Below are 27,085 nucleotides of genomic sequence, written 5' to 3'. Positions count from 1 at the left end.
CTGACCTAGTGAATGAGTAGAGACATTAAATCTCTCTGTTGACTTTGGCTCTCACTTGAAAGAGCTGGAGGAGATGGCTGACGAAAGGTAGATCTGGGCATGTCCCCTTAAACTGCTGCAACCCTGCGACCTGGACCTGGATAAGCATTAGAGGATGGCTGCATACTGTTTAGTTTTAACTTTAGGATCACAGGTACCAACCTCATTATTTGAAATTCTTGCCATTTTTGTAATATAAGCACCCACTATCATAACAATACATATGGGAAAGCGCAACAGCTCCCCTTTAAACAGCCCATTTCCATTTGATTTGTGAAAACAGGCTTTCATTTCTGATTAAGTCTCTTCATCAGCTAACGATCTGAATTCAGAGTCTAAGAATAGCCTGATGCAAATCTGAGGCAAATGCATTATTTATGATTTCGGGGCTGTATAAATAAAATTCATTTGGCTTGCATCAACTTCTTTACTCCCAAACATCTATCTAAACAGCAGGGAGTAGTGGAAGTGGAAGTAATGATAATGGGATAATAGCACTGCATAAATTTACATGTAGAATTTCTAGCACACAATTATCTTTATTGTATTAAATAACAATGACAAAGGAGGACTCAATGACAAGAAATCACTGTTTACAAATGCCAATATAGTGCTTGGCACACAGCCGTAATCCCTGTCACAACCATTTAATGCTGCTGCCTCACAAACTAGCAAACATACAAGCAATCCACATTAATATAGTTAGTGCTAAACCCGATAAGAGAGTCAGATAATGAGGAAATATAAATTAAATGTCACTCTACTCATTCACTTCCTCCAACAACAAATCAAGCTAAATAGAGAGAAGACTGACAATTTAGGGGAAGATTAAAAAAAAATCAGATTTGACTTTATTTAGTCCTTCCCGTGGAAAAACAACACCAAACTGAACAGCAGCGACTAACAATAATAAAGAGGGAATAAATTAAACTTACTCCCTTTAACCAAACCTCTTTGCTTCCTGCACTACAACAGGAAGTTAATTCCTTAACTTAATTAACGATAGTGGGACGACTGGACAAGAATTTGTCCCTTCCTGCAACACAACAGCTGGAGCTTGGAGACAAAAATAGGACTACATGAATAAATCTGTTGGCTCCGCCCCACTGAAACATAACCAAACATCACAGAGTCACAGTCATGAACATGAATGAATTAATAGTCTGGTTACGTTCCAGCATCTGTGTGAGTATCGAGAGGAAGCAGCGACCTCGCACTCCTCCTGATGTGAGTACAACTTCATCTGGCACTGGTTTTCCATCCTATAAACTGCAGCGGTCCCCGCTGTGACTCTAGCTCCGCCTCAGGAAGTTGAACCAGTGTCTGTTGAGCCAGGCATCGGAAGCAGCCAGCTCACCAGCCTGCCAGCTCCCCACAGGGTGGTCGGTTTGAATCCCTGCCCAGACACAGACACAACCTGCCAGAGAGTGAGAGAAAGGAGTTAGTATGCATGTCTGGACACATTCTTCAGCTTCACCATATCTACAGGGTGTGTGTGTGTGTGTCCATGCAGGTGAAGAGGTGAATTCCCTCCAAACTGTGCAGGCTTACAGAGCTGAGAAGAAGTGTGCTTCAAAAATATAATGTCACAAAGAGTTTCTATTTTGTCCTCATAAAAAATGCAGTAAAAAGGGAAAATCAGTCAAATGCGTATTTGGTCTATCCAACCTCTGGCTTTAATGGCAGCAGTGCTTCTAAGGACACTTTCACATGTTTACACAAAGGGACTGAAAGTATCAGTGAGCCACTTTCTCTGCAAAATGATCTCAGAACAAGACACAGAAACTAGAGTGAAATATGATTTAATAAATACAATATGCAGGAATTCCAATCGGTTACTCTTAAAAATTGTTTTCCTGAAGCGCACCCGCAGCTCATTAAGATTTCAGACATGCTGTGCAATATATTTAGAAGAATGACGGGGAAGAAAAAAGACTAAAACCAAGTAAAATATTTATTTTAAAAAAAAAAAAGCAGGCGCTGACCAAATTACTTTTTACTCACAGCAGATGTACTGACAAGAATTCTTAGACTAAGTAACACGGTAAAAAAAGACTCAAGGGCATTACAAAACCTAACCACATAAATATAAAATGAAGCCAGATCAAAAAAATAGAGTAAAAATGTATATAAAATAACTAAATTCATATCTGAAATTAGTTCTGCTACAGTTAAACTTAGCTTGTATGTTTTACTAGATCCTGAATGTGGTTAATCAGACGGGATTTTAAATCTCGTCTGATTAACCACCGCTCACCACCCTGCAGGTGGGTAGTTTTACAGCTGCACAACCCACGTGCACCCTGTCCCCACCGTTTTTATACATCATGTGCTTTCCCTGCCATGTGGGACATACTGCTAAATATAAATATCTACAAATGTCAACAACACTTTCAAAATTAATTCTATTTTTCAGTTGTAACCACTCAAAGTAAAGCAGCTGTATTTTAAACCAGCTAAGATTAGGTTGCTGTGGTTAACAATATTACAGGGGGGTTCCTGGTTGGCTTCAGCCTTTATTTGTGGACTTGTGGCCTGTTCTCCCCATCCTTGTGTGGGTTTGCTCCAGGTGTTCCTGTTATCTCCCCCAGCAAGATTTCCTTGTTAGGCTAATTGGATCAGTTAATTCAGCCTTTCCTGAGTCTACCCTGCTCCGTTTAATATGATATAGGAGTAAGGTTTGGCTGTGTTACACCCACATCCTCAACAAGCACATTAAAATAACAACTAGAAAAGCCTTTCCAATTTAGTCTAAAACATGCATTTTGGTCTTGCTGATCTTCTGTCATAAGTTTTCAATTCCGGTATGCCAAACAAACAAGAAATCTATAAGAAGGGGCTAATTGCTAATCAAACCCGACCAATAACAGCCCCCATCACTACTGACCAGGCTGCTAGTCTAGTGAAGTTAAGGAGGAAATATCAATTCCTATAAATCTGTATGTATTTATAGACGTTTAGGACATTGTACTGGGAGCACAGTCGACACATATAAAACCTCATTTGATTCTAATTACTGAACTGTCACTAACATTAGTGTTGTTTTACATCATTTGAAACTTTGACATGTTTTTAGTACACTTTGAAACTTGAGCCCATGATCTCAAAAGGAAATTATTCTCTGAGATCAGAGAGTATGGGAGGCTAGACCTGTGTGCCCATCGACTTCTTCAACTGAAAGTCTTTACGCAGCTGCAGGAGTCGCCCTCTGCAGGCCATTAGAAAGAACGCAGGTTTAAGCCATTTTTGAGCATGTTTGCTTTTCAGACCCAGAAGCTGCATCTGTTCTGTTGTTAGAATCTATGGAAAGAAGCCATAAAATGGCATTTTAACTGCTCTACGCACTAGTAGACAATACTAAATGAGATAGAAAGCAGCAAAGACTCATGATTAACAATAAAGGCAAGAAAAGAACACAGATGTAAATCATCGACCAGCAAGAGTCACAAAACGCCTGAGTCAGCATTGCAGTGTGCAGATGTTTTTGTCCTTTCAGCCCCAATGATTAACTTGGTTTCAATCCTGCCCTTCATTATATTTAGTAATTTCTGCTTTGACAATTTTACAAGATGTCTTCAAAAAGAGCTGCAGCATCTCCACCACCTGGGAGCGTTTGATTATCTGCCTCATATGCCGCACTCGACTGAAGTAGGTTTCCTCGCCCCCGCTGCCACATAAAGAGGGCCAGCCTCTGTTTTTTGGTGAAGGCGGATGCTCAATGTTCCTCCTTCACTTCTGAAACAAATAAAAAACCCTGGTCATTAATTTCTGATGCACTGAGCTCTCGCTCTGCAGGGTGACAGCATCTGTTGAAAGCTCCAGTAACTAATTGCATGAAAGGCAGTTCTGTTGTTGTTGGTCGGGGGATTAGCTTTTGTGCCCTTTTTGATTTATATGGAAAGACTTATAACACCACACTGCATAATTAAGTCTGACTTTTTTCAGCTGCTTGCAGATTTACCCAAAAACACTGAACACACACACACACACACACACACACACATATGCACAGTCTAGGTACTTCTCTGCTTGACCACACAAACTTTGATCAGTTGAAGGACAATTTACTGCAGACATGCTGCCAAACGTACAGTCTCACACTCACTGTGCTGATGTATCAAAACTGCAGTGTGTGCTGTTTCTACAGATGGAACTTTAATCAGGGTTTAAAGGAAATTTGAGGTAAACTTTTTTTCTTTGTGCGTCTGAAGATTTAAAGGGAACGCTCAGACTCAGAAACAAAGCTGGTAGAGACGCCTGTTTGTTCCCCACCGTTTTCATTCAAACTGCGTCGCCAGGAAACCGCTTGGATCCAATAAATTACTCCTGTGGCTGCGCGTTTCGCTATCAGCAAAGTTCACTCTATTTTCTTACGTGCTCTGCCTTTATTAGACTTCACTGCTGGTTTACTCTGACGAGGCTCTGAGGCAGCTTGAGAAAAGGCTAACAGTCCAATCAGGTGGTAGCATGCCAGCTGAATGAGAGCCAAAGCCTCCCCTTCCTTTGTCACACTTTGGAGCAACGTTGTTGGTTGCCCTATGGTGTTGTTGATGAGTGAACCTGCCTCATCACATCAGCTCAGAGCAGGCGAGGAAGCCAAGTCAGTCCTTCAGGAGGGGCAGGACTTGGAAGGCCGTACTCTCCCTGCTCAGAATTTGTCTGGATTTAATTGGATTTTCTTTCCTATGCACAACAAAAACAGTTTTGTATGTTCTAAAGATGGAATATGAAATTTTATTCATTCTACAGGAGTGGTTGAAGAGCTGGTAATAAACTAATCTTGGACATATTGGACTAAAACCACTATGAAAATTCTGTGACTGTGGCATCAGCATTAGGTTTTTGATTTTTACATAAATATCTTAACAAATATTGGATAAGTTGAAGATTAATTGGCTGTATCTAAATGTATGATACATATCTCTTAGTAACTTTCTGAAACACACAAATTCACACCTACTTCACGGTGTGACTGTGGAACTCAGAGTGGATTATTTGTGGCAATTTTCATGTACACAACTCAATGAAACACAATCTGTTTTTGCATAATTTCAGCAATTTTGAACTTCACTCTAAAAGTAAAACGACCAGCTTTAAGAGATAAAATGATGGACATTAGTAATAAATTGCTTCATACCACATAAGCAGCAATTTCATGCAAACATGACTAAACTTTCATATTCGAGTAGAGGACATGTGTACATCAAGCTGCAGCATCTGGAACTGAAAAATGAAGCTCATGCAAATGCCATCCATCCATCCATCCATCCATTCGCTTCCGCTTTTCAGGGTCGCGGGGGGCGCTGGAGCCTATCCCAGCTGTCATAGGGCGAAAGGTGGGGTACACCCTGGACAGGTCGCCAGTCTGTCGCAGGGCCAACACACAGGGACAGACAGCCATTCACACTCACATTCACTCGCACATTCACACCTAGTGGCAATTTGGATTATCCAATTAACCTATCCCCACAAGCTGCATGTCTTTGGACGGTGGGAGGAAGCCGGAGTACCCGGAGAGAACCCACGCAAACACGGGGAGAACATGCAAACTCCACACAGAAAGACCCCGGCCTGATGGTGGAATTGAACTCAGGACCTTCTTGCTGTGCGGCAACAGTGCTAACCACCGTGCTGCCCAAATTGTAAAAAAAAATTGTAATTCTCAATTGGGCAGTCGAGGCTGGCTGCGAAAATAAACATGTTTACATCCAGGTACAAAAAACAGCATTGGTCTATTTAACTGCTTTATCCCTTAATCAAAACTCTACAGAGGGTGAATTTTTATTTAACTCACCCTTTTAAATGATATTGACATAAGTATGGCATTAACTACATCTATTTTAATACGTGGCTCTTTATTTTTAGAGGCTCAAATGCCACTGGACAGTTGATTGAAAGCCGTTTCATGGCCAGGCGAGGCCTATTCTCTCCATAGATTGTGACAAATTAAGCAAAGAAGATCTGTTTCTGTTTCAAAGTAGCGAATTGAGGGAGGCTCTAATAAACCTAGAGGGTAACTCTCACATTGCTAAGCTTAAGCTTTAAACACAGTGCTCTGAAAGCTAACGAGTGATGCTTCATCCATTAGTTGTACACAGTTTATGGTTTGAATATAAGAATGGGTTTCATAAAACAGTTTCATAAGAAATAACTCTTTAAGACATGAAAGCATATGAAATGATTTTGTCTCTGTCTTTCAGTGGTTCGGTGATCTGGTGACTCCAGTGTGGTGGGAGGATGTTTGGCTAAAAGAAGGTTTTGCTCATTTCTTCGAGTACGTCGGCACTGACTTTCTCTTCCCAAAGTGGAACATGGTGAGTGTAAACTTGACTTTTACTTCATTTATGAACAGGTATTAATGTGCCAGCCACACTATACCTTTGTTAGAAAGTTACAAAAAACATTTGTATTTTTCATTAATTTCATCATGACTACTGAAGTCAGAGAAAACTGCCATTTAATTTGCAGTAATTTGCCAGTATGGCTCTCGTCTGGTACCTCCTGGCCTTTCCACAGATGGGTGAGCAACATCAAAGACAATCGCAGGGTACGGGACAGATCACGCATAGATCACAAGCATGACATGCCATGGCTAGCAGAGGAAGCAGCCAGTGTAGGCAGGTGAAAACAAGATCATTAACCTGTCCTCAGTTAGATTTGCCTGTTGGGTGGGTGCTGGATCAGGATCACAACCACAGGTAAAGCTTAAAAGCACAATGATGCTGCTGGTGGTCAGTGGGATAAACTGAAATTAAAGGTTGGCCATTTTTTAGGTTATTTAATAGAAATATGGATTTTGCACTCATAAATATACATAATTTTATGTAATTATAGAATCTAACAAAAATGTCTTTGAATTAATCCTTAATTAATAACAAACATAGGAATGTGTGCTTGTTTCTGGAGGCTGCCTTGTTGCCCTGCCATCTTGAGGGCGAATGTTGCTGTTAACTGTGTTTTATGTATGGCGCTATAGAGCACATATGTACTATGTCAAACGTGGAGCAGAAGAGAACTTGTAGGTGTTCAAGTGCTATCGGGGCAAATTTTAATTCAGCACCCTGCAACAAAGTGTCTTGATGCATGCACAATCATCCAGGTAAGGAAAACCAAGAAAGCTGATTTTGTTCATCAGCACATAATGTTTTCAGTGGGAGAAACATGTCGACACTCATCCAAGTGACGTCTTCAGTCTCTTGGACCGTTCAGCAAAGAAATAAAAACTTAAAGGGAACAGACATCAAATAAAACCACAGACATGGATAATTCAATAAACAGATAAGTTACATACATGAAAAAAGATACTTAATTGAATCAAATAAAATTAACAAAAAAGAATAGTAAAAATAAAACAAGCCTTGAAGGCATTGTTAATACAGTAGTGCTGGGGTGGGAGGATCAGTCCAGCATGGATGAGGAATATTTGAATTTGAGCGTAGCAGCTTTCTCATGTTGCATAACATCATTTGTTTTTGTTTTTACAGTTTGAAATCACTGATAAATAATTTGGTTACATTCACATATTATACGTATCCAAGTCCAACAATCAGTAGCAGTTTTTGATACGGGCGACACGGGCGGTTGCCCGGGGCAGCATCGTGGTGGGGGGCGGCATCACAGGCATCGGCAAAAAAAAAAAAAAAAAAAAAAAAAAATTGCTCGTACTCATGCTGCCCCGACATCAGCCAGCACATATTGGGAATGTCATAGGCACCGGTAGGTTTTCTATTGCCCATTTGCTGGGAGTAAGGGCGAGGTGCGCCTGCTGCTTGCGGCACAGGGAGGAGAGGGCGGGGCGGCGGGGGACTTATAATTTGCACTGATGTTTTTCCGGAATTCTATACGCGAAAAATGAGCGCGAGAGCCCTCGGTGCGCCTGCTCGCTGCTGAAGTCAAAGTAAACTTTATTGTCATCTTGGCTGCATGCAGTACACTATAGAGAGAGACTAGAGGACGAGACTCCAGTTTCAGCAGTGCAAGTAAACAAACAATATATATATAAGAAGAGTAAGAAAATAAATATACACTTTAGGACTCGGGGTAAAGGGATCAATAACAATTTAAAATGTATATTTTATATTTTGATGATTTAATGTCTCACGCACAACCTGTGGAAAGTGGAAGGAGACCTGCTGCCTCCAAATAGAGCACATTTCATTCATGATGTTTTCATCCATAATGATGTAAATCCAAGCCCATCATGTATTCATGATCTGAATCCTGGGTTGTGTGAAATCCCAGAAATACACCTTAGACAAAGTGAATCTGTGAACGAAGGTGTAGGTCTGTTAGGTTATGTTGTGGTGATCCTCGGGTTGGGGGACTTGTGTTCATACTGGAGTTCAAAATTAAAAAAAATTAAAATAAAAAAAGTTCAAAGCCATCAGGTGCTCAGTTTAGAAAAAATAGAAAAGAAGAGGAGGAGAAACGAGCAAAAGATGCAGGTAAGCAGATGTGTCGTTGGATAATGGCAGGTCATCCTGAAACAATCAGAATCAGAATACTTTATTAATCCCTAAGGAAATAATGTGGATTACAGTTGCTCCAAGAAGAAATGGTATAAATACTAACAGTAACAGACTAAACTCCAAACAATACATTATGTTACAGAGTTCAATATTAATTAGTCATTGCCAGTAGTTGATTTGTCCTGTTCTCATTGTATGACGAATTATGATGGCTAATATGTTTTGTGTGTGTGTGTGTGTGTGTGTGGGGGGGGGGGGGGGGGGGTCAGAGGGAGTGTTCGCCCGGGGCGCCAAACAGGACCGCCACTGCCAACAATATTAGATCTGTTTCAAACACCGTTTCACAAACAGCAGCAGCGGAAAACCTACAACAGAACAATTCAGCATATCCTCAACAAGTCACTTCAGTACCGCTGTTTACGAAAGTTACAAGCAACATGTTGAAAACCGCCGAAACATTTCACAAATTGTTCCCAGTTTTCCAAAATTGCAACAGAAATACAGTTCAGAATAAGAAGGGTTTTAAAAAATAGATTTTCCGGTTCAAATCGATTTTAGTTTGAATAACACAATATTGATTCATTAAATCTACATCTAAATTCATTTAAATATAAATGTATTTTGCCAGAAATGCCAGAATCTCAGGTTAAAGCTCACAAAAGTGTTTCAACAACCACCAAAGAGTTAAAATACCAAACGATTAAAAAGCAGGTAAACGGATTCTGCGCAAAGATGTACACACAAAGTGCGACCCGACGGCACGTACATGGACACGCTGTTAGTGCTGAAAGCCGATATCTCACAGATTCTGAAGCTGCAGGTTTTGTCATTCTCCAATCAAAATTTCCTGAACCATCAGCAAAAGAAGATCAAAACTATGCTTCACATTTCATAAACATTGTCATGAATTCCCTCTTACTTTGGCTGTTTTGCTTCCACTACGATAAAATCACACTCCTTGCACAGCTCTTTCTCTCTCTCAGTGCACTCAGAGACCAGTTTACCGTCAGAAATCTCTGTTTTCTACATTATTTGCTTGCTTATTACGCACCAGCTTACCGTTGTGTATAGCACAGTCGGTCGCTGTTTTTTTTTTTCTTTTTCAAAAATGACCTCCAACAAGAAAGCCTAACTTCTGCAGTTCAATACGGAAAAAATCTAAACTTTTACAAATTCTGCCAAATTGCAAAACGCTTTGCTGTTTGTCTAATAAAACCTCTGTAACATTACTCTGCTTCACTTCAGCAGCATCAGGTAATGTTCGTCAACCATGTTTATTCATGGTTTTCTTCCATTTTTGATCTACCGCAGAATATTTTTAAGGCAGTGATCTGCTATAAAAAGCCAGGCCAGGAAAATCTCCTTCATGATTTTCTGTGTTTTATCCTCAGTGACTTTAACACAAAGGCATCTGCTGCGATGCTTACACCTCTAAAGTCTCACAAGTGTCAGCGTTTTTTTTTTATACATAGATATAAAAATATGGATATGTACTGATTAATGATCACAGTTCTAATATTTCTGACTGTCTGAGTCAAAATTGAATTGAACCGAATCTATTGGAGACCTCGTGAATCGGAATTGAATCAGTGACGATGCCCTAGTTAACAGTTTATGTAGCATGATAAAGTGAGACTCTACCTTTTGTTGACCTGACAAAGATCAAATTTTGGATTTCAGGGCTGAGGAACGAACTCCTGATGTTATCTCAAGGAAATATTCTCATGATATGGCTTGTTTCACAGTAAACTGTGCAAACAGTCACTCAATAAGACTGATTATATTATATCACTTTCTTCAGCCTAAGATCTTTGATTTTGAACTGCACCATTACAGAGCTGTCTAACATGTTTTCACCTCGTAGCATCACGTGGTACCCTTTGTTACACTGAGTATCTTTTGTCACTGCTGTCTGATGTACCAGCTTTGGCACTACATTTGTGTTTTTCACCTACATTTACCTGCTGGTTGGGTTTAGGAACTAAAAGTATTAAATTGTAAAGTGTAAATGCAGAACCCCACCGCAGAAACCCTGCTGGTTAGAAAACGACAAGTTGGAAGTGACAACAGAGTCTCACTAATAGGATAACCCAGTGCATCACAGCCAACCAGTAAATAAAACAACACAGAAACACCAACAGCTTTGACTAAGCCCAATTTTGTTATGCTCTGAAAATGGGAACAGGCTGACCTGTCTGAAATATTTTGTTTGTTGTTTTTGTGAAACTAAAACCAGATTTTAATCAGTTTTGCATTTTCAGACTCGTGTTAAACTTTGGGAACAGCATGTGAATCATAATAATCCACACTCAGAAGTTCACTTTCAGACTTTCTTAAGAGCTTAACCACCAGGTGTGTCTTCACAAAATGTCACTCTGGAGTGAAAATGAAGTCGCTAAAGACTTGGTGGTAGCAGCGCAGGTTCACTCACTTTTTGACAAACAGGAAATAAAGCTCTCTGCTGAGCATGTAGAAGTGCTTTCAGGTATTCTGAGGCTCTGTCTGCTCACTCATGAAATTAAATTTTTCTCCCCTCTTGTGGTTTTATGAGTCAGGATTTCAGCTCAAGGCCTCAGCCGGTCAGATATGAATTAGATTTTTTTCAGAGTATAGCACAAAAAACAATCTCCAGACACCAAATAGAACATAGGTAGAAGGCAGAAAAGTTGATCTAAAGACAGAAAACACATCTCTCAGGGAGGCAAACAGGCTGGATATGAAATCAGACTTCAGACCTGGTTTATTTTTCCGTTCAGAGGCTGATCAGCCAGTGGACTCATTTTAACTGGTGCTGGTTGTTCTTTGGCAGAAAATAATTCTCAGTGGAAAGTGTTGACACAGAGGTCTGAGGATTATCCAGAGTAACTGGGACAGTTTTTGTGGACACTTTTAGCATCCCAAACAAAATACTGATCTAGTCTATTGTACTGGAGCGGTGACACAATAGCACTCAAACTGTGTTAGATAACAATACAGGATACATCTTCTCTCTAATAATTTGGTTGAAGTTACTATTTTTGAAACATTTCATAAAATTAACTGTCATAACTACTGGATTTAAATAGAGATTTTTCAGGTTATGGCCCATTTGCTTTGTACACAGAGTTCAGTGACAGCTGCAGCACATTAATGATGAATGCAGTATCCCAGTAGAATCAATAATACAAAGGATGAAAGGCAACAACATGCCTGTAAAACAAAAACTTAAGTGGGTCAATCTGGTGCAAAATCCAAGAACAGTCAGTGTGGAAGTGCAGTTCTTCAAAAGGCCACTTGGAGATGGCCCCCAAAAATGAGTAAATCCTGTAAGCACCCATTTAAAAACTGACCCCAAGATTTGCAGAGAAAATAAAGAGTCTGCTACAAAAACAAGTTAAAATAAAATTATACGGTAATAAAACAAGACTGTGTTTGCATCTAACATATAGTGGAAGAGATGAAGACAGCAACTTAGTAAAGAAATATTTGATTTTAAAGTACATTAAAACTGTACTGCAGTACTACTCAAGAAAGTATTCAATATTACTTGTTACTTTTTTTAAGTAATGCAATATGTAACCTAAATGTAATTTCTTAAACTACTTGTTACATTACTTTGCATTACCTTATAACATGCCGTGAAATACACTGTCAGATAATTACCAGTAAACAGTATGAACCTAAGGCGACAGTTCCACATGTTGACTCAAATCCCTTTGCTAATGTGGACACACACACATTAACACATTTTAGTGTTTGGTTCTTGCAGATAACTGAAGGGCTTTTGTAACGCAATGTAACTTTTAATTAACTTTAATGTAATTATTCAATTTAGTAGAGTAATGTATTACACTACTGTGTTACTGAAAAATATAATGTGATTACTAAATGTGTTACTTTGGAATGCACTACACCCAAAAACACAGCTGGAGGAAGGCTTGATGAGTTCTCGGTCATGTATGGAGGTTATTTTGTGCTTTGGTTTTCTTGGGCCAAAAAAATGTTTGAACATCATTGCACTCAGTAATGTTCCACCACTGCTGTCCATTTTCCATCCGGTGGTGTTGGCTAGTTTTAGGTCAACAGCACTCTAGTCAAGTGGCACTGGTGCGAGGCCTGTGCCAGCACACATCCCCATCCAAATCATAAACCCATTGTGTGGGATTTTTGAAGTTTCTAGTTTGAAGTTACCAAAACACAACACCCATTTCTTCATCTTCTAAACTGTTCTCATTTCCTGTCTGTGCCTCTAGAAAGTGCAACTGCACAGTTGGACACATTTCACAGAATGAGAGATGTGGTTGGATGGTAACAAACTGGAAACTGGAAATTCAATATTTCCACAACCATCAGTGCTTCCCACTGAGCTCCCAGTTTGACTTCAGGAGAATCTTTGAAGCAAATAATTGTATCAGCAGATCAGCTGTTAGCTGTTCTATTTTTAACAGCCTACCTTGTTTCTCTTCTCTCGGTAAAATCTTTACATAACTTGGAATACAATTGGATATACAGCATGGGTATAAGCACAGAGTTAAAAGCGGCTGTTGAGGAGGAGGAAGTCCTGACTGGGAGGTCTTCTCCTGAACTCTTCCACCTCCCTCCACTCACATCAATCGATACGTCCTTCCTTCTTTCTCTAAAACTGTTTCCTTGAAATTTGCCAGATATTCAGCTGTGAGTCTCCTCAGGAGGTAAAATCCTTTTTTCTTTTATTCTGCTCAGGTTCGCAAACAAATTGACTCAGAGGATGATTCAACTCAAAACAATATAAAATTAGAAATGAAACCTTCCTCAAATTTGCTCAAAGCCTCGCAGGGTACCCCTCCTCACCACCACCCCCACCTTCCTCCCCGAAGGACAAACTCAAGAAAGTTCTCCAAGAAGCGTTGAACGCCGCAGAACTTTAAATTACAGCACATGCACGCTTCCTGCTTTGTTTCTGCCCAAGTATGTTGTGATTTTCTTCCAACAGAGAATGTGCTACACTAAAACACCTTATCTTCTGCACGCACACACAGTCTGTTTCTGAGCGACATGGCATTTTTAAATCCCTGTTACTGCCGTTCTGCACGGCTGGACGCTTTAATAGAAACAAAGTGTTTCTCCAATAACAAGCACAACAATGATAAAGTGAACTGGTGCTGATAAAATAATTTATTTCTAATACAGGTTTTTATTTAAAAAAGGCCATTTCCATCAGCTGTGAGTCACAGTGCTGCAGGGCCAGGAGCAAAAACACAGAGAAGGCAAACAAATATAAATATAATGAGGGCAGGAATAGACTGTTTCTGTGTTAGTCAATCAGTCACGTACCCAATCAACTGGCACTATGACCACAATATGAAGGAGAGGTTATATATTCAATCTGGCCTGGGCTTGCATAGGAAAATGAACACTAAGTGGTCAAAAATCGTGACACCTGGGTGTCAAGGATTGGCTGTGTGGCAGCCAGGGAGTGGACCCAAATGAAGAAGTTAGGAGACAGGAAGTGGATTTAAAAACTGCCTTAATACTGATAAGCCGCAAGGATACGACAAAACAGGTAATTAAAATTACAACACAGGAAAACAGAAATATACAGCTACAGTATGAGGGGCAATGTGGCAAAAATCAGATCAGGTTAATAACGATGATAGAAAGACAATAGCACACCCGGCACACTGAACAGTGTTCAGCTGTTTTGTTAAACAAAGCTAGATAGAGCTGACTGTGGTGTCAGTCAGTGGGTGCTTTCATTGTGTAACTCATTTGGAAATAATAAAAAATAAATAATTAAAAGCAGTCCACTCACCTAAACATGGTCAACGAAGCTAAACGGAAACCTTCAAAATGTGGATTTTATGAAACAGTGGGTGACACTGATGGTGACTACAGAGTTTATAATAATAATAATAATAATAATAATAATAATAAAGTAAACAGGACAAAAAAAATCTCAGATGCAAAATGCCTTAATGGGAAGTTATCCCGCCGGTCCCTGCTCAGATCTCAGAACCGTATCAGTCCAACCGGCAGGAGACAGAGAAATATCTGAATGGCTTATGGTGCGGGAACAACTCGAGGATCCGGGACACATTGGTACGGAGAAATACAATAGGAAGTTGAAATGTTTGAGAAAGACAGAAAAAGTGTTGTAAATGAAGCAAAAAAAGAACCTTTGGCGGAGCTTTGTGTGCCAGCTTGTAACCCTGGTGTGTTTGATTCCAGTCCAGCGTGATCAAAGCTTCTCTCCTAATCACAAGTGCTTAAAAGTTAATGTGCCCTCCCCAGGGATCTGCCAACTAATTATTTTTAAAGCAGAATTAAACTTGGTTTATACAAGTGTAACGATGGCCTGTTTCTCCAGTACTTTAATGAAAAGCCAAATGAACGAAATCAGACATTTTCTAATAACTCTGGCGCCAAAATACCAATACAGCCCGTTAATCTCAGCTAAACACAGCAGTAATGAAGGCACAGCAGGAAAAATTAATCATAATTTTATCCCAGCGTGAACTAGAACAGTTCTTATCTGAAAAATGTAATGGCGCTTTCTAAATATTTTACTTGTTCTACTTTTTTAATGAAAAGTCCTAATTTGCTGATAAACATAAGACATTGTCTTCTCCTCAAGTCAAGACATTTGCGAGAACTCAAATGAAATGTGCCTTTTTCAACTCTATTAAACAAAAAGGGAAAGCTGCTTTGAAAAAAATAATAATGTTCATTTCTAACTTCTACACAAAGTCCATTCTCCTTTATGGGTAGGGATGGGTATCATTTAGGTTTTATCCGATACTGGTGCCGAACCGGTACTTTTGAAACGGTGCCGGTGCTTAAACGGTGCTTAAACCGGTGCTTAAACCGGTGCTTAAAGAATGGAGAACACAAAATTGGTCCAAAAACCTCTCATGTTCAGCTGTTTCTTTGTAAAAAGATAACAATGTTAGCTTTTCCGCAGCTATAGGGGATTTATCGTATCACTCTTGGCTGGAAGCAGTGCTTAAACAATGGAAAAAACACAAACTTTGTCCAAAAACCTCTCATGTTTAGCTGTTTCCCACTTTTTCTTTGGTCATTTTAGCCTTTTTGGCCAGGGTGAAGGGAGTATCTGCCATCAAACAAGAAGACAGCCGCATGTAGCTATGATGATGTTTGCTAGTTCACCTTACATGCATTAATGTAATAACGTGGTTAGCCTACTCAACGTAAATTACACACAAACAACATTAAGCTACTCACGCAGAGAAGAACGGCTGCTGCTGCCATCATCATCCGTCATCATTTCTGCTACACTGGCAGGGCTAGGGGCCAGGACTCTCGTCTTCGGGTTTTTGGGGGATGTTGCTAACTCCGGGTCCGATAACAGGCACCACACCCGCAGTAGATGTGCTCGGTGTGAGCTCTTGCAGCAAGCTATCAAATACGGTGCATTTCTCGGCTTTTAAAAAAAACGCTATGCATCGCCAGGTGTTTCATCGGATTTGAGGTGTTACCTCCTTTGACAGTATCAGCTTAAAGCACTTGTTGCAGGCTGCTGAGTTTGCATATTTTGCTGTGAAGTACAGCCAGACTTTTGACCGCTTCGCCTTGGGCATTTTTAATCTGTAGCTCTGCTCTAAAAGAACGTACGTACCTGGACCCGCCTACTATCCTCGGAAACGTAAAATGATTGGCTAGAATCTAAAGTGTATTACATCTCAGGGAAAAAAAGCACCGAAATGTGTAACACCCAGGAAAAGATTTTATGTGATCCTTCTGAGACTTTGTCTTTACAAGGGGACACTACATTTAGGCTTTTCTGCACTTTAGACGGGAGGTAAACAATAGTCACTTTATTGTGTCGTATGATGACATATATTTTTATACTTTCTGTTTTTATGTGATATTTATTTTTATCCCAAATATCTGCATGAGGTTGGGCCTCAGGAGATTAAAAACAGGTGATGGGTCACTGGTGACATGGTAGATGATGAGAGGTTAAGCAGTTAAAATGATCTCTTACAGCACTGGTACTCATAGCATAAACACATTTCTTTGCCTTTTTTTATCGCTGACAGCAGAACATCTGTTTATCTGCTCTGCATACAGAGAGCAGGTCAGAGGTGAACGTTGACTTCATGTTGAAGAGAACAGAGAAATATCAATATTCAGCCTCTTCGCTCATCTTTCATGGACATATTTAAAGGAGGAGAAAAGACTGTGTTTGCATTCACTTTAATAGCACATGTTTGCTTACAGCACTGAACCAGCTGGGAAATCAACAAGGTACTAAATGATTAAAGCTCGGGGCAGGTTGTTTGCCACATTAAGCATATTTGTAGTTATTTCTCAATATGATGTTTATGAGGATGTCCAAAGACATGCAGATAGTAGAGTTGGGTTAACCAGTGATTCTAAATTGACTGTAGGTGTGAATGTTAGTGTGAATAGTGGTTTGTCTCTCTGTGTTAGACCTGCAACAGACCGGTGCCCAGGTTGTACCCTACCTCTCGCGCTATGGTAACTGGGATATGCTCCAGCACCACCACGATTTGAATTGAATTATCTGGATGGATGGAGTTTAGGACTCTACTGACTTGCACACATCTCTTGCATAACATCTCACCAAAGTAATACACAAAGCTTCAGCACTCTATGCTCGAGGCAGGATGGACAGATGAGCAGTCTTATAACTGAAGCAGTGCTGGTTCTCAGCCATGAATGAATCTGATGTGAGACAGCATTAGACTTTCTGAAAAGGGAAACTTCGAACTGAATAATTGTTTGTTTAAATTCCACCTTCCGCCTACACAGTCCCCAGAAGAAAAAGTCACTATGATCTCAATATCTCTCACTCCAAACATGTTTAATATCTCAGTTCTGCTTTTGTTGTCACTGTTTTGATGGAAATGAATGTGGTTGGCAGCTTCTTGGCACAAATCTTGTGTGACTGAATTATCATGTTGGCTGACATTTTTCTCATGTATGTGCTTCTTTATGTCCTGTGGCCATAATTAGATTGGATGTGGCATTCAGAGAATTTTCCTTTGGGCTATTTTACTGAATATGAGAAACATGAAATATTCCAAACAACATCCAGCATGTTTCTAGTGAAATGGTACTCAGACGAGGTAAATTATTGTTTTGAATGTTATCAAGCACAGTTTATAAGTTCATGACATCTGCATGATATGTACATTAATTGTCCATTAACCGCTGGAAGCCCTCAGGGACGTGTCTTCTGTAGCCTCACTCCCCTAATGATTTTTTCCACTGTGTGTTGTTTGATGTCTGTCTTTGATTGAGGGAACCTGTCGGCAGATGGTGGAATTGTACACACACTCTCTCACACATCCATGTCATTAGTAATCATTTTCTCATCCTCATCTTTTTAACTGCCAGATGAAGGTGTGTTGAAGAGGGGTCCTATTTCACTGCAGGGCAACCTGCACATGGCAAATAAAGCCTTGATTGATTGACTGATTGATTGATTGATTGATTGATTGATTGATTGATTGATTGATTGATTGATTGATTGATTGATTGATTGATTGATTGGCTTCATTGGTTACCACATGAGGCAGATGTACCAGGCTTTGTTTGAAGCACATGACATATAAACATATTGTATTAAAACCAAAGAATATACTTGAACATAGATGGCCGATCTTGTGTGCATCATCAGTATCAGTAAAAAACTAACATCCAAGGTTCTTCATTATAATGTTTTTTGAGCAGACCTCACAGTCAATCAAAACCAAAATGGTTTTGTGGCCTTGGGGTGATGAAATCAGAATGAAAGTGCCACACAGAGTGCTGTCTACTACCCAAACGTGACATGCTAAAATGACACCAAAATGAAGAGGAGGCTAGAGCGAGGAGGGAGGAAGAAAAACAGGTGGTGAGGAGGAGTGACAGCCTGGAAGTGAAGGAAGAAGGAGTGACGAGACGAGCAGACGTTTCAAAAGTTCAGCAGCTGCTCCTGAACGCCGTCCTATCCCTCCGTCTGTGCGTTCATGTTTGTGTTTACCCTGACTGTTGGCCTATTAGCCGTCCCTCCACATGTGGGTCCATCTGGTTCATAATGAACATATGGACCAGATGGACCCCCTATTTCACTCTCTCCAGGTGATTTAAAGTGTCTGTTAATTAGAGCTGATGTCTCATTTAGTCTTATTTTCCCCCTTTCTCATAGCCACAGTTAGTTTCATCTAAATGTGCCATTTAACTAATTGACTAATTGTATAATTCATGGTGGAGTCCCTGAACTGTCTGTTTACCTCTGTGTGTGCCTTTTTGCTGACTCTTAGATGAGAGCAATAGTCTGTCTTTTACCAGGAGTTTGCTAAATACTTCGAGGAGGAATCCTGTTTTAAACAAAGCAGGAAAAAAATTAAAATTAGTCAGATCTGCAACTCTTCTGGCTACCCATCAACAATCATTAAAAAAAAAAAAAAAACAGCTGTTTGTCTGAAGGCACTCATACCCACTGAGATTCAAACTGCCATCACTTTTTCTCGCCAGATATCAGACAGTTCATTGCTGCAGATGAAAAACAAATTTATAAAATTAATCTGGATCCCGAAGTTAGACTCCCCTGACTGTTCAGTTTCTGTGTCGAAATATTGAAACTTAAGACTGCTTAACAAGATGAAAATGTGACAAATCAACATCAACGGTCACTCACCGAGAAATAGTCTGATCCCAGCAGATGCTGCAAAATCCACGTATATGTTGATTCTTTTGTTCATTAAAACTTTTGTTTAACAAGATGCAGGATCATTAAAACTACATCTACTTAATGCCCACTGCTTTAATCCGTGAATTACACCTAACCTCATGGACCAAGAATTAGCCAGATCCCTCCAGATACTGTTAATTTAAAAGGAAAAAAAGTTACGTTTAGTCTATTCATTAACATCTGAAACTTAATAAGCCAACAATTCTATTGCTTAACAAGGAAGAGGTTCATTAAAACCAAATCTCCATAGTAAACACTGTAATCCATGAATTAGACAGTGCCACACTTCTCTGGATTTAGCCAGATCCCATGGGTAATTTAGACAGAGCTCATTAAATCTCCACATGCTTGCAGATGTCTATTAAAACCTCGAAACCAGAAAAGCCAATGAGGAGAGGAAACAAGAAGAGGAGTAATGGGAGGGAATGAAGACAGCAAAGAAAGGAGAGAAGATGAGACATGGGATTGAGGAGAGATCAAAAGAGAGAACAGAAAACATCGAAAGATACACAGTGGACACAATTAGAAAATAATCACGAGGACGTAAGCAGAGAAGATGGGCGAGAAACTGCAAAAGCTGGATATGGTGAAGGTCCTGAGGAAAGAAGCAGAGAAACAAGATCAGGAAAGGAACAACAAAGATTCCAGAAAGCACCGTCTAACTACAGCTGAACATTTGTTCTACATATAAATGTTTAACTAGAATCTGTCAAAAGCTGAGCTGGAACGACACCATAAAAGTCGAAAAAGACAAAGAGACTCCCATACTGTGCGAGGGCAAAGCATCCAGTCCTTTTACTAGGAAACATGTTTTAGTGAGATTCACTGGATTTCTGGATCTTGGTTCAGCTTTGAAATAAAACGAATAACAGCCAAGTCAATTTTCTAGTTATCATAGCCGCTTTTTCTTTTCTTTGACCTTTTGCGTGTATTTTTATGACATAAGGCTTAATATGCACACAACACTGTGCTACATTAATAATACATTAAAGTGTTCTATGTGCATGCAGTCCTATTATATCGTGTTGGCTGGTGAAGGCTGGAATATGGTTGCTCAAGGCTAGTTAAGATGTTTTGATCATTTTCAATGAGAGGATCCTGCAGTTTGATTTGGGTCTTTGTTGACTATCAGACCACTAATATAGTCCTCTACTAGTAATATCATTTCTTCGTTTTCTGTCACTCTGCTGTCAAAGTTTAAGAGGTTTTTCAGTGGTGCCATCCACTGAATCAGCCTTAAATACTGCATTATCACAATCATCATTCTCATGATCAAAGTGAAATATAATACCTGAAAAAGTCCAATTTTTGTGTTTTCAGGAGAAGCAGCGCTTCTTGACTGATGTCCTTCATGAGGTGATGCTGCTGGATGGCCTGAGTTCCTCCCATCCAATCTCCCAGGAAGTGGAACAAGCGACAGACATTGACCGCGTCTTTGACTGGATTGCCTACAAAAAAGTAAGAAACCACTTTCAACAGAAGTAAGACTGTTGCACTATAAATGTACCTGTGTGATCATGATCGCCAGTGAATGTTTGAATACCTCTTCAATGTGTTCTTTTTTATTATTATTATTATTAATGATGATGATGATGATGATGATGATGATGATGATAATAATAATTATTATTATTAGTATTAGTATTATTAATATAAATAATAATATTTTAACAATGAAACTTCAATATGTTCTTGTTTTCCAAGCAGACTTGGATTAACTTATAAAGGGAGATCTTCAGCTGCCGTTGGTTTAGTTTTGTCTTTTAAACATGATCAATAAAGTTGGCTTTTTTCAAACCATACATTTGCTTCTAGACAACCACAAACACTAAACTGAAAATTCAAAACTGCTATTCACACATTGTCTACATACTTTGACAAATTGGGGTTATATACTTTAAAACAGAAGAGAGCGGCTGGTAGGGCAGCTTTCCACCCCTATTCCTTTGAAGATCAGCGCTGTCTGAACAGTTTAACATGTGGATCTGAGCCAGTCTCTAATTTCAAAGTTCACCAAAGGTGACTCTTATCTACTTTTCCTCCAGTGATCACAGCAACTTCAATGATGATGATGGATGATGATGATGTTTTTAACAGTGTCTGAAAGTGTGTTTTTCTTTGCTCTCCGTAGGGGGCGGCACTGATCCGGATGCTTGCTAACGTGATGGGGCAGCCGCTGTTCCAGAAAGGACTCAATGTAAGTTCCCTTTGCTTTGCAAGTCCAGCTGTGTATACAGAGGTTTTTAAATCAGAGGGAACAGCTGGGTTACTGGGCTTTGAATTGATTTATCACCAACACAACATGGAAGGATTCATAGAAACAGTGTGTGTGTGTGTGTGTGTGTGTGTGTGTGTGTGTGTGTGTGTGTGTGTGTGTGTGTGTGTGTGTGTGTGTGTGTGTGTTCAGCCATAGTTTAGCTAAATCCTAACTGTCATGCTGTGCATATAGATGAACAGGGAATAAGTACCTTTGGCTTGCGGGGCATTCTGAGAAGAAGATTTGCCACGTTTCCCTGTCGATATTGCGATCAGTTTTAAGTGACCTGAATTTAAGCTAGATGCAATCAGAGCAACAAAATGCAGATATTTAATACACGTTTAAAAGGCGCTGAAATTGTAATACTCAAAGCATAGATTTACTGATAGTGCAGAACAGGAAGTAGGACTTTAGAAATACTTATTATGCATTCCTACTGTTATGGTCTATCATGGTATACCTTGGATAAGTCATCAGTCTGTCACGTGGTTGCAATCAGATGCAGGCAATAATGAGTAAATCCTTATTATAAAAAGTACCCTGCATTCCCTGGATTGTTTTTAGTTCTCTCAAAGTTAATTTGGGGACAGGTTTAAAAAACTGTCTAGAACACTGGGGAGGAAGAAGTTATTTGGGGACATAGGAGTTATTTTTTGTAGAACTCACAATTTTAATAGACTTTTACACTGTAGTTGTCACACACAGTCATGAAGCAATAGCTATGTTAACTAACTCTATGTGTTGCATTGTTTGTTGTTCAGCTAAATGTAGCTGCTGTGTGTCTCTTTGAGGGTTCAAACTGTGATGGTGTCACAGAAACACGAGAGCAGCTAAAGCTCCAATCGCACCAACAGGGTCAGGTAGTTTATTGCACAGGGAAACGCTTTGTATCCTCCAAATTGGAAGGAGACTGTTTGCAGTTACAGTAAAAATGACAACGTCTGATGTAACATGGATGGAGGTTAAATATAATTTTTACTTGGAATGGAGTTGCAGAAATATGTACGAATCCTTGCGCACGCACGCACACACACACACACACACACACACACACACACACACACACACACACACACACACACACACACACACACACACACACAGACACTGTCCTGGTTTTCCTACAGAAACTGTCAGTGACCTGGAACATACTGAGAGCCAGAGTCTATATAAAATACTGCTGATCCAGCAGCACAGCAGGGCAAATACATTGTGTGTGTGTGTGTATGTATGTGTGTTATGGAGGTCTTCACACATGCATTGTGCTGAGCATAACAACATACTATATAATAAGAGCATTCGTTTCAGTCGCCAGCAGAGTAAAAAAGTTTCGGGAGAATGTTTGCTTCAGTAGTTTGGTTCATATTAATGACAACAACAAAGACTTTCTCGATCGTAACCTCTTTGTCAGAGCGTTTCAACACCTAATCAGGTGTTTAGTGAAAAATACAGCGTATAACAAACCATGCCAAACAACTGCAATGCCATGTGATGGAGTCTCATTCTGGTGATTTGTGGCATGACGGGAGCCGTAACCAAAATAATTCATGATCGTCTATGCTTTTCTTACCAAGGATAATACTGTAACTTTTAATGCTTCATGAAAGGAACCTTTGTGACGTTGCACACATATTAAAGTTGATGCATTTGAGAAAGAACAGTGAGAAAATCAGCCTTCTGAAAGTCACGGAAAAGGCTGAAATTTCTGTCTAGGTTTCATGTAGATTTTAATATTGTATATACATGGAAGGATTACTGTACCAAAGGCCCAGGGGCATCAGGCCTCCCTAGCATTACAAGCTCTGTATACTTAATATTTTCTTGGTGAAGAGGCATGTAAAAATGGAAGCAAATCTATCCCATAATGAGAAGAAAATCAGATGGAGACAAAAAACACCAAAGAGACACAAAAGGAAATCAAAGAGGCACAAAATGACACTAAAGCTCTGTCAAAACAGGAGGCCAAAGAACTGTGATCTACGGGCTATGACTGATACATATACTAAAACCAATGTTCTGTGCCTGTTTTAAAGAGAAATAATAGGTTGAGAATATGTTAAACTAGAACACATTGGGGAATTTTTAAACTAGATACTCTGAAATCATTTGAGATGAGATGAATCTCCACAACTGGCCATATGTCTCTATTTCCTATAATTTGTCTTTTTAGGCAGTGTTTAGTGTGATGGATGAAATGCTTTGGGAGCATTTAGGATTTTTAGGACGTTTGTGAGCATTCTTCAGAGTGCTGTAAGGTTTGTAAATGTTGTGGAACATAGTGACATCTGGAGTACAGAGATATGGATTTATGGACTTCAGCTCGGGCTAAGTGTACTCCAGCTCAATCAGCTGTGTGAAGATCAAATACTGTGCACAGCCCATGTCTGTAGTGTCTCATCAGCTTGGCTTTAATTACATTAAAGAGCGGCCTTTGGTGGACAAAAACATCAATATTGGTTCACCTTTTCTGTATCCCTGATCTCAAAGCCTGATATGTAGAGCTTTCAGAAAAATCAAGAGTTTCCCAGACTGCATCTGGACTTGATGTGGAAAGATTGTGATGATTATGGTTGCCCCGATGTGACTTCAGTGTGGCACAAAACTTGAAACCTCATTAACAGTTATCAATACTTACTGGAGAAGATGTAAATAATGGCCTGCAGTGATCATTGGGTTTTAGAGCCTTTCTGAAGCCCAGAGGAGCTCGACTGAAGGTGAAATTGAAAGTTTATGCAAGTCATCTTCCGATGAGGGAAAGCAAGGCCTCATTAGGCTCTAACCCTGCCTGCAACAATCGAAATGCCTTACTTAAACTCCTACACCTACTGATTTCCTCTAATGACCTTTGACTACTCATACCCACAGTATTTGTTACACAGTGCTTATTATCACTGAAAAACATTTGGTTCAAGGTGCATCACACTGTTAAAACTAATGGAGTCATGCTCTCGGAGTGTGTGTGGGGGCTCTTTTTACCTGCCTTCATGTCAGATATAGTGAAGGTGGCAGAGCCAAACTCCCAAACGCACTTAGTGTCGTTATCATATATGTCATCTTGTTCCAATAAAAAGCTTCCCCTTGCCTTATCGAGCTCAAAACGCACCACAGCAAATGACTGACTTGGAGGAATCCACGCTTAAACACACAAAGGACACAGGAATCGCTGAGAAGGAGATTAGCGCTCAGCCTCCATAGCTGTTTTGTTATCTAGTAGTGCTTCCCTGCCTTTTCCTTGTTTTACTATGAACCAAAGCAACTACCACCCTCCCTGAGCATTTACTCTAAATCCACTGTAGTGGGAGTGAGTTTCTTGCTCTGGAAAACAGACTGGGATCAAGTCGGACCCGAATGTCACTAAAGAACTGCAGGCTGAAAACAAAGCCACCACACCATTAAGCCTCTTTTGAATGAGAAAATGGCCCTGAGGAGTCTTCATCTTGTTCATTAGCTTCGAAAATGTAAACCAGGGAGTTTGAGATTGAGCCCAAAACTCTTTGGACTTGACACGGGCTCTTCTCTAACTCAAGCACTACTGGCTCATCATGTCACTGACTTTCAAATGTACAGTTTCAAATACATGTAAATGTTCCTCTCAAAAGGCTTTTCAGAAATTCATTCAGACATAGGTATCATTAAATTTCCACCTGAGAGAATACCCCTGAATTCAGCCAGTTACAGCTTCACAACTGCATGGCCAAAATGAACAACCTTGTGCACTGTGGGTAAGAGAGACTTGGGAGCGTTTTGAGATGTAATATGTCCCCATACTCCCATCACCAGGTCAGTGTGACATCCAATAAAGTGCATCAGAAGTTGACATTTTTACTTCTGCTTAATAAAAATGGTAAATTAGAGCCTGGTGTACATAACAGCCTGGTGTTATAGAACCTACTTTAAAAAATTATGCTTCCTTAGATTGTAGTCATTGTACTGCCATTGGCATCTTCTTATAAATGGTTTTGGCTTCCATCCATCCACTTCCTACTGGAGCACCAATCGCTGTCGTGCCCTCCAGCCCTTCCAGAGGCTAGTTAAAAACACAATTCACCCCGGTGTATCCTCATTCTGCCCCTGGAGCCTCCTGTTATTGGACAGACTTGAAACACCACGGATCCTCAGTGTTTCCCACAGAACTGGATTCTGTTTGAGTTATAATATTTAATAAATAATAATTACAGATAAAAATGTCCTAATTTGAAAATATAACAAAGCTTGAAGAGGCACAATAATCAACTGCCTCTTCAGGGAGACTCTCACCCCATGATCTCACTCCAACTGCATTGTCTTGGAGAGCCTTTAGTGAAGATAGAGTGATCCTTTTATCACTCTTATCTCCAGAGCTCTACAAAGACTGCCTATACCAGCTCATGTCTAGCACAGGGGAGGAGGACAGCTGACTGGTGGACAAAAGAGTAACCCAAATGATGTCAGGAGCCGCAGAGAAGCAGCCACCGAACTATCAAAGAAGGGGTCTGCTGTTTAATTGATTGTGGAAGGCATCTTTCTCTTAACCTGATGGGGAAAAATTAAAAGGTCAAAATGAGTCACGAAATAAAATATGCCAACTGTTTTTTCTTACTTTTTTCTTTTGTTTTTTCTTTGTTTTTTCTTTTGTTTTTTTTTTCTTTTTTCTTTTGTAATACCAAGCCAGCTAACAAAGGTAACATCTATGTGGGGAAAATACTGGAGCCTGAACCACCTCCAATCCTTGTTTTCAGAGCAGAGATGGCAGTAACAGAAAATGTGAAGTAACTTCACCTGCACAGCCCTGCATCCAGAAAGTATGGTCATATTAAATTTCTAAATGGAAATATCTTGTTCCAGTGGCAACATTAATAAGTCATTGTACATACATGGCACTTACTGTGGCCAGGGTTCAAATACATGTCACAGTGAAGGGTACTAGACATTGTGAATGAATCCTTGCAATCTTGTGGTGCCTGCCGAGAACCAAATAATCAAAACTGTGCTCAGGGACATGGTAATAAAGGACTCACTTTATTTTTCTGATTCATTGGTAGAGAGGACCCAACAAGTGCTAACTGTGATCATCCTATTTCCAGATGAAATATGAGGATGGGGAAAAGATAGTTGTTGTATCAAGGCTTCCAAATTCTCTGTTGTGAACCGCATGGTCACAGTGTCGAAGGGAAAAAATCAGCCAATAATTATACCAGAAATATGACATATGTATCCCAGAAAGTTCATTCTGTTCATGTCAATGTTGCGTTTTTAGTGGGAGAAATGTTTCGTCACTCATCCAACTGACTTCTTCAGTCTTCTTACAGATGAACAGAATCAGCTTTCTGGGATTTCCTAACCTGGATGAATGTGCATGCATCAAGATGATACAACAGATACATCACATCATACCAGTGTTGCTTTAACATAGCTTTGTCTCATTGTTTTCAGGATTATCTGCTGAGTCACATGTACAGCAATGCTGCCAGAGACGACCTGTGGAGGAAACTGTCTCAGGTAACCCTCACCTGACTTTATGTCTATCTGGTATTTAAACCTTGTGTACTTCCCTGCCCCAAAGGCTTCAAGGCAGAGCATTTAACTTTAATGTTAGTGCCTTGCTCAGTAGCAGGTATTAAAACCTGTAACTATTCCTCAACTGGCTCTGTTGGGACAGAG

The 27,085-nt window shown here is 39.9% G+C and overlaps 1 protein-coding gene across 1 annotated transcript in view; it reads left to right on the top strand.

The window, feature by feature from the left end:
- Nucleotides 1-27,085, top strand: part of LOC146649644 (thyrotropin-releasing hormone-degrading ectoenzyme-like) — a 281,955-nt gene that overhangs the window by 200,196 nt on the left and 54,674 nt on the right. The window contains exons 6-9 of the mRNA XM_085386023.1: nt 6,240-6,353; nt 20,509-20,646; nt 21,320-21,385; nt 26,858-26,923. Of these exons, the coding sequence (XP_085242149.1) occupies nt 6,240-6,353; nt 20,509-20,646; nt 21,320-21,385; nt 26,858-26,923 (384 nt within the window). The remainder of the gene's footprint in view (nt 1-6,239; nt 6,354-20,508; nt 20,647-21,319; nt 21,386-26,857; nt 26,924-27,085) is intronic.

Source organism: Rhamphochromis longiceps, linkage group LG17, assembly GCF_057381845.1.
Source record: "Rhamphochromis longiceps isolate RC_006_pf linkage group LG17, R_longiceps_female_GT1.1, whole genome shotgun sequence".
NCBI classification, from domain to species: Eukaryota; Metazoa; Chordata; class Actinopteri; order Cichliformes; family Cichlidae; genus Rhamphochromis; species Rhamphochromis longiceps.
This window is presented reverse-complemented; position numbering and strand designations above follow the sequence as displayed.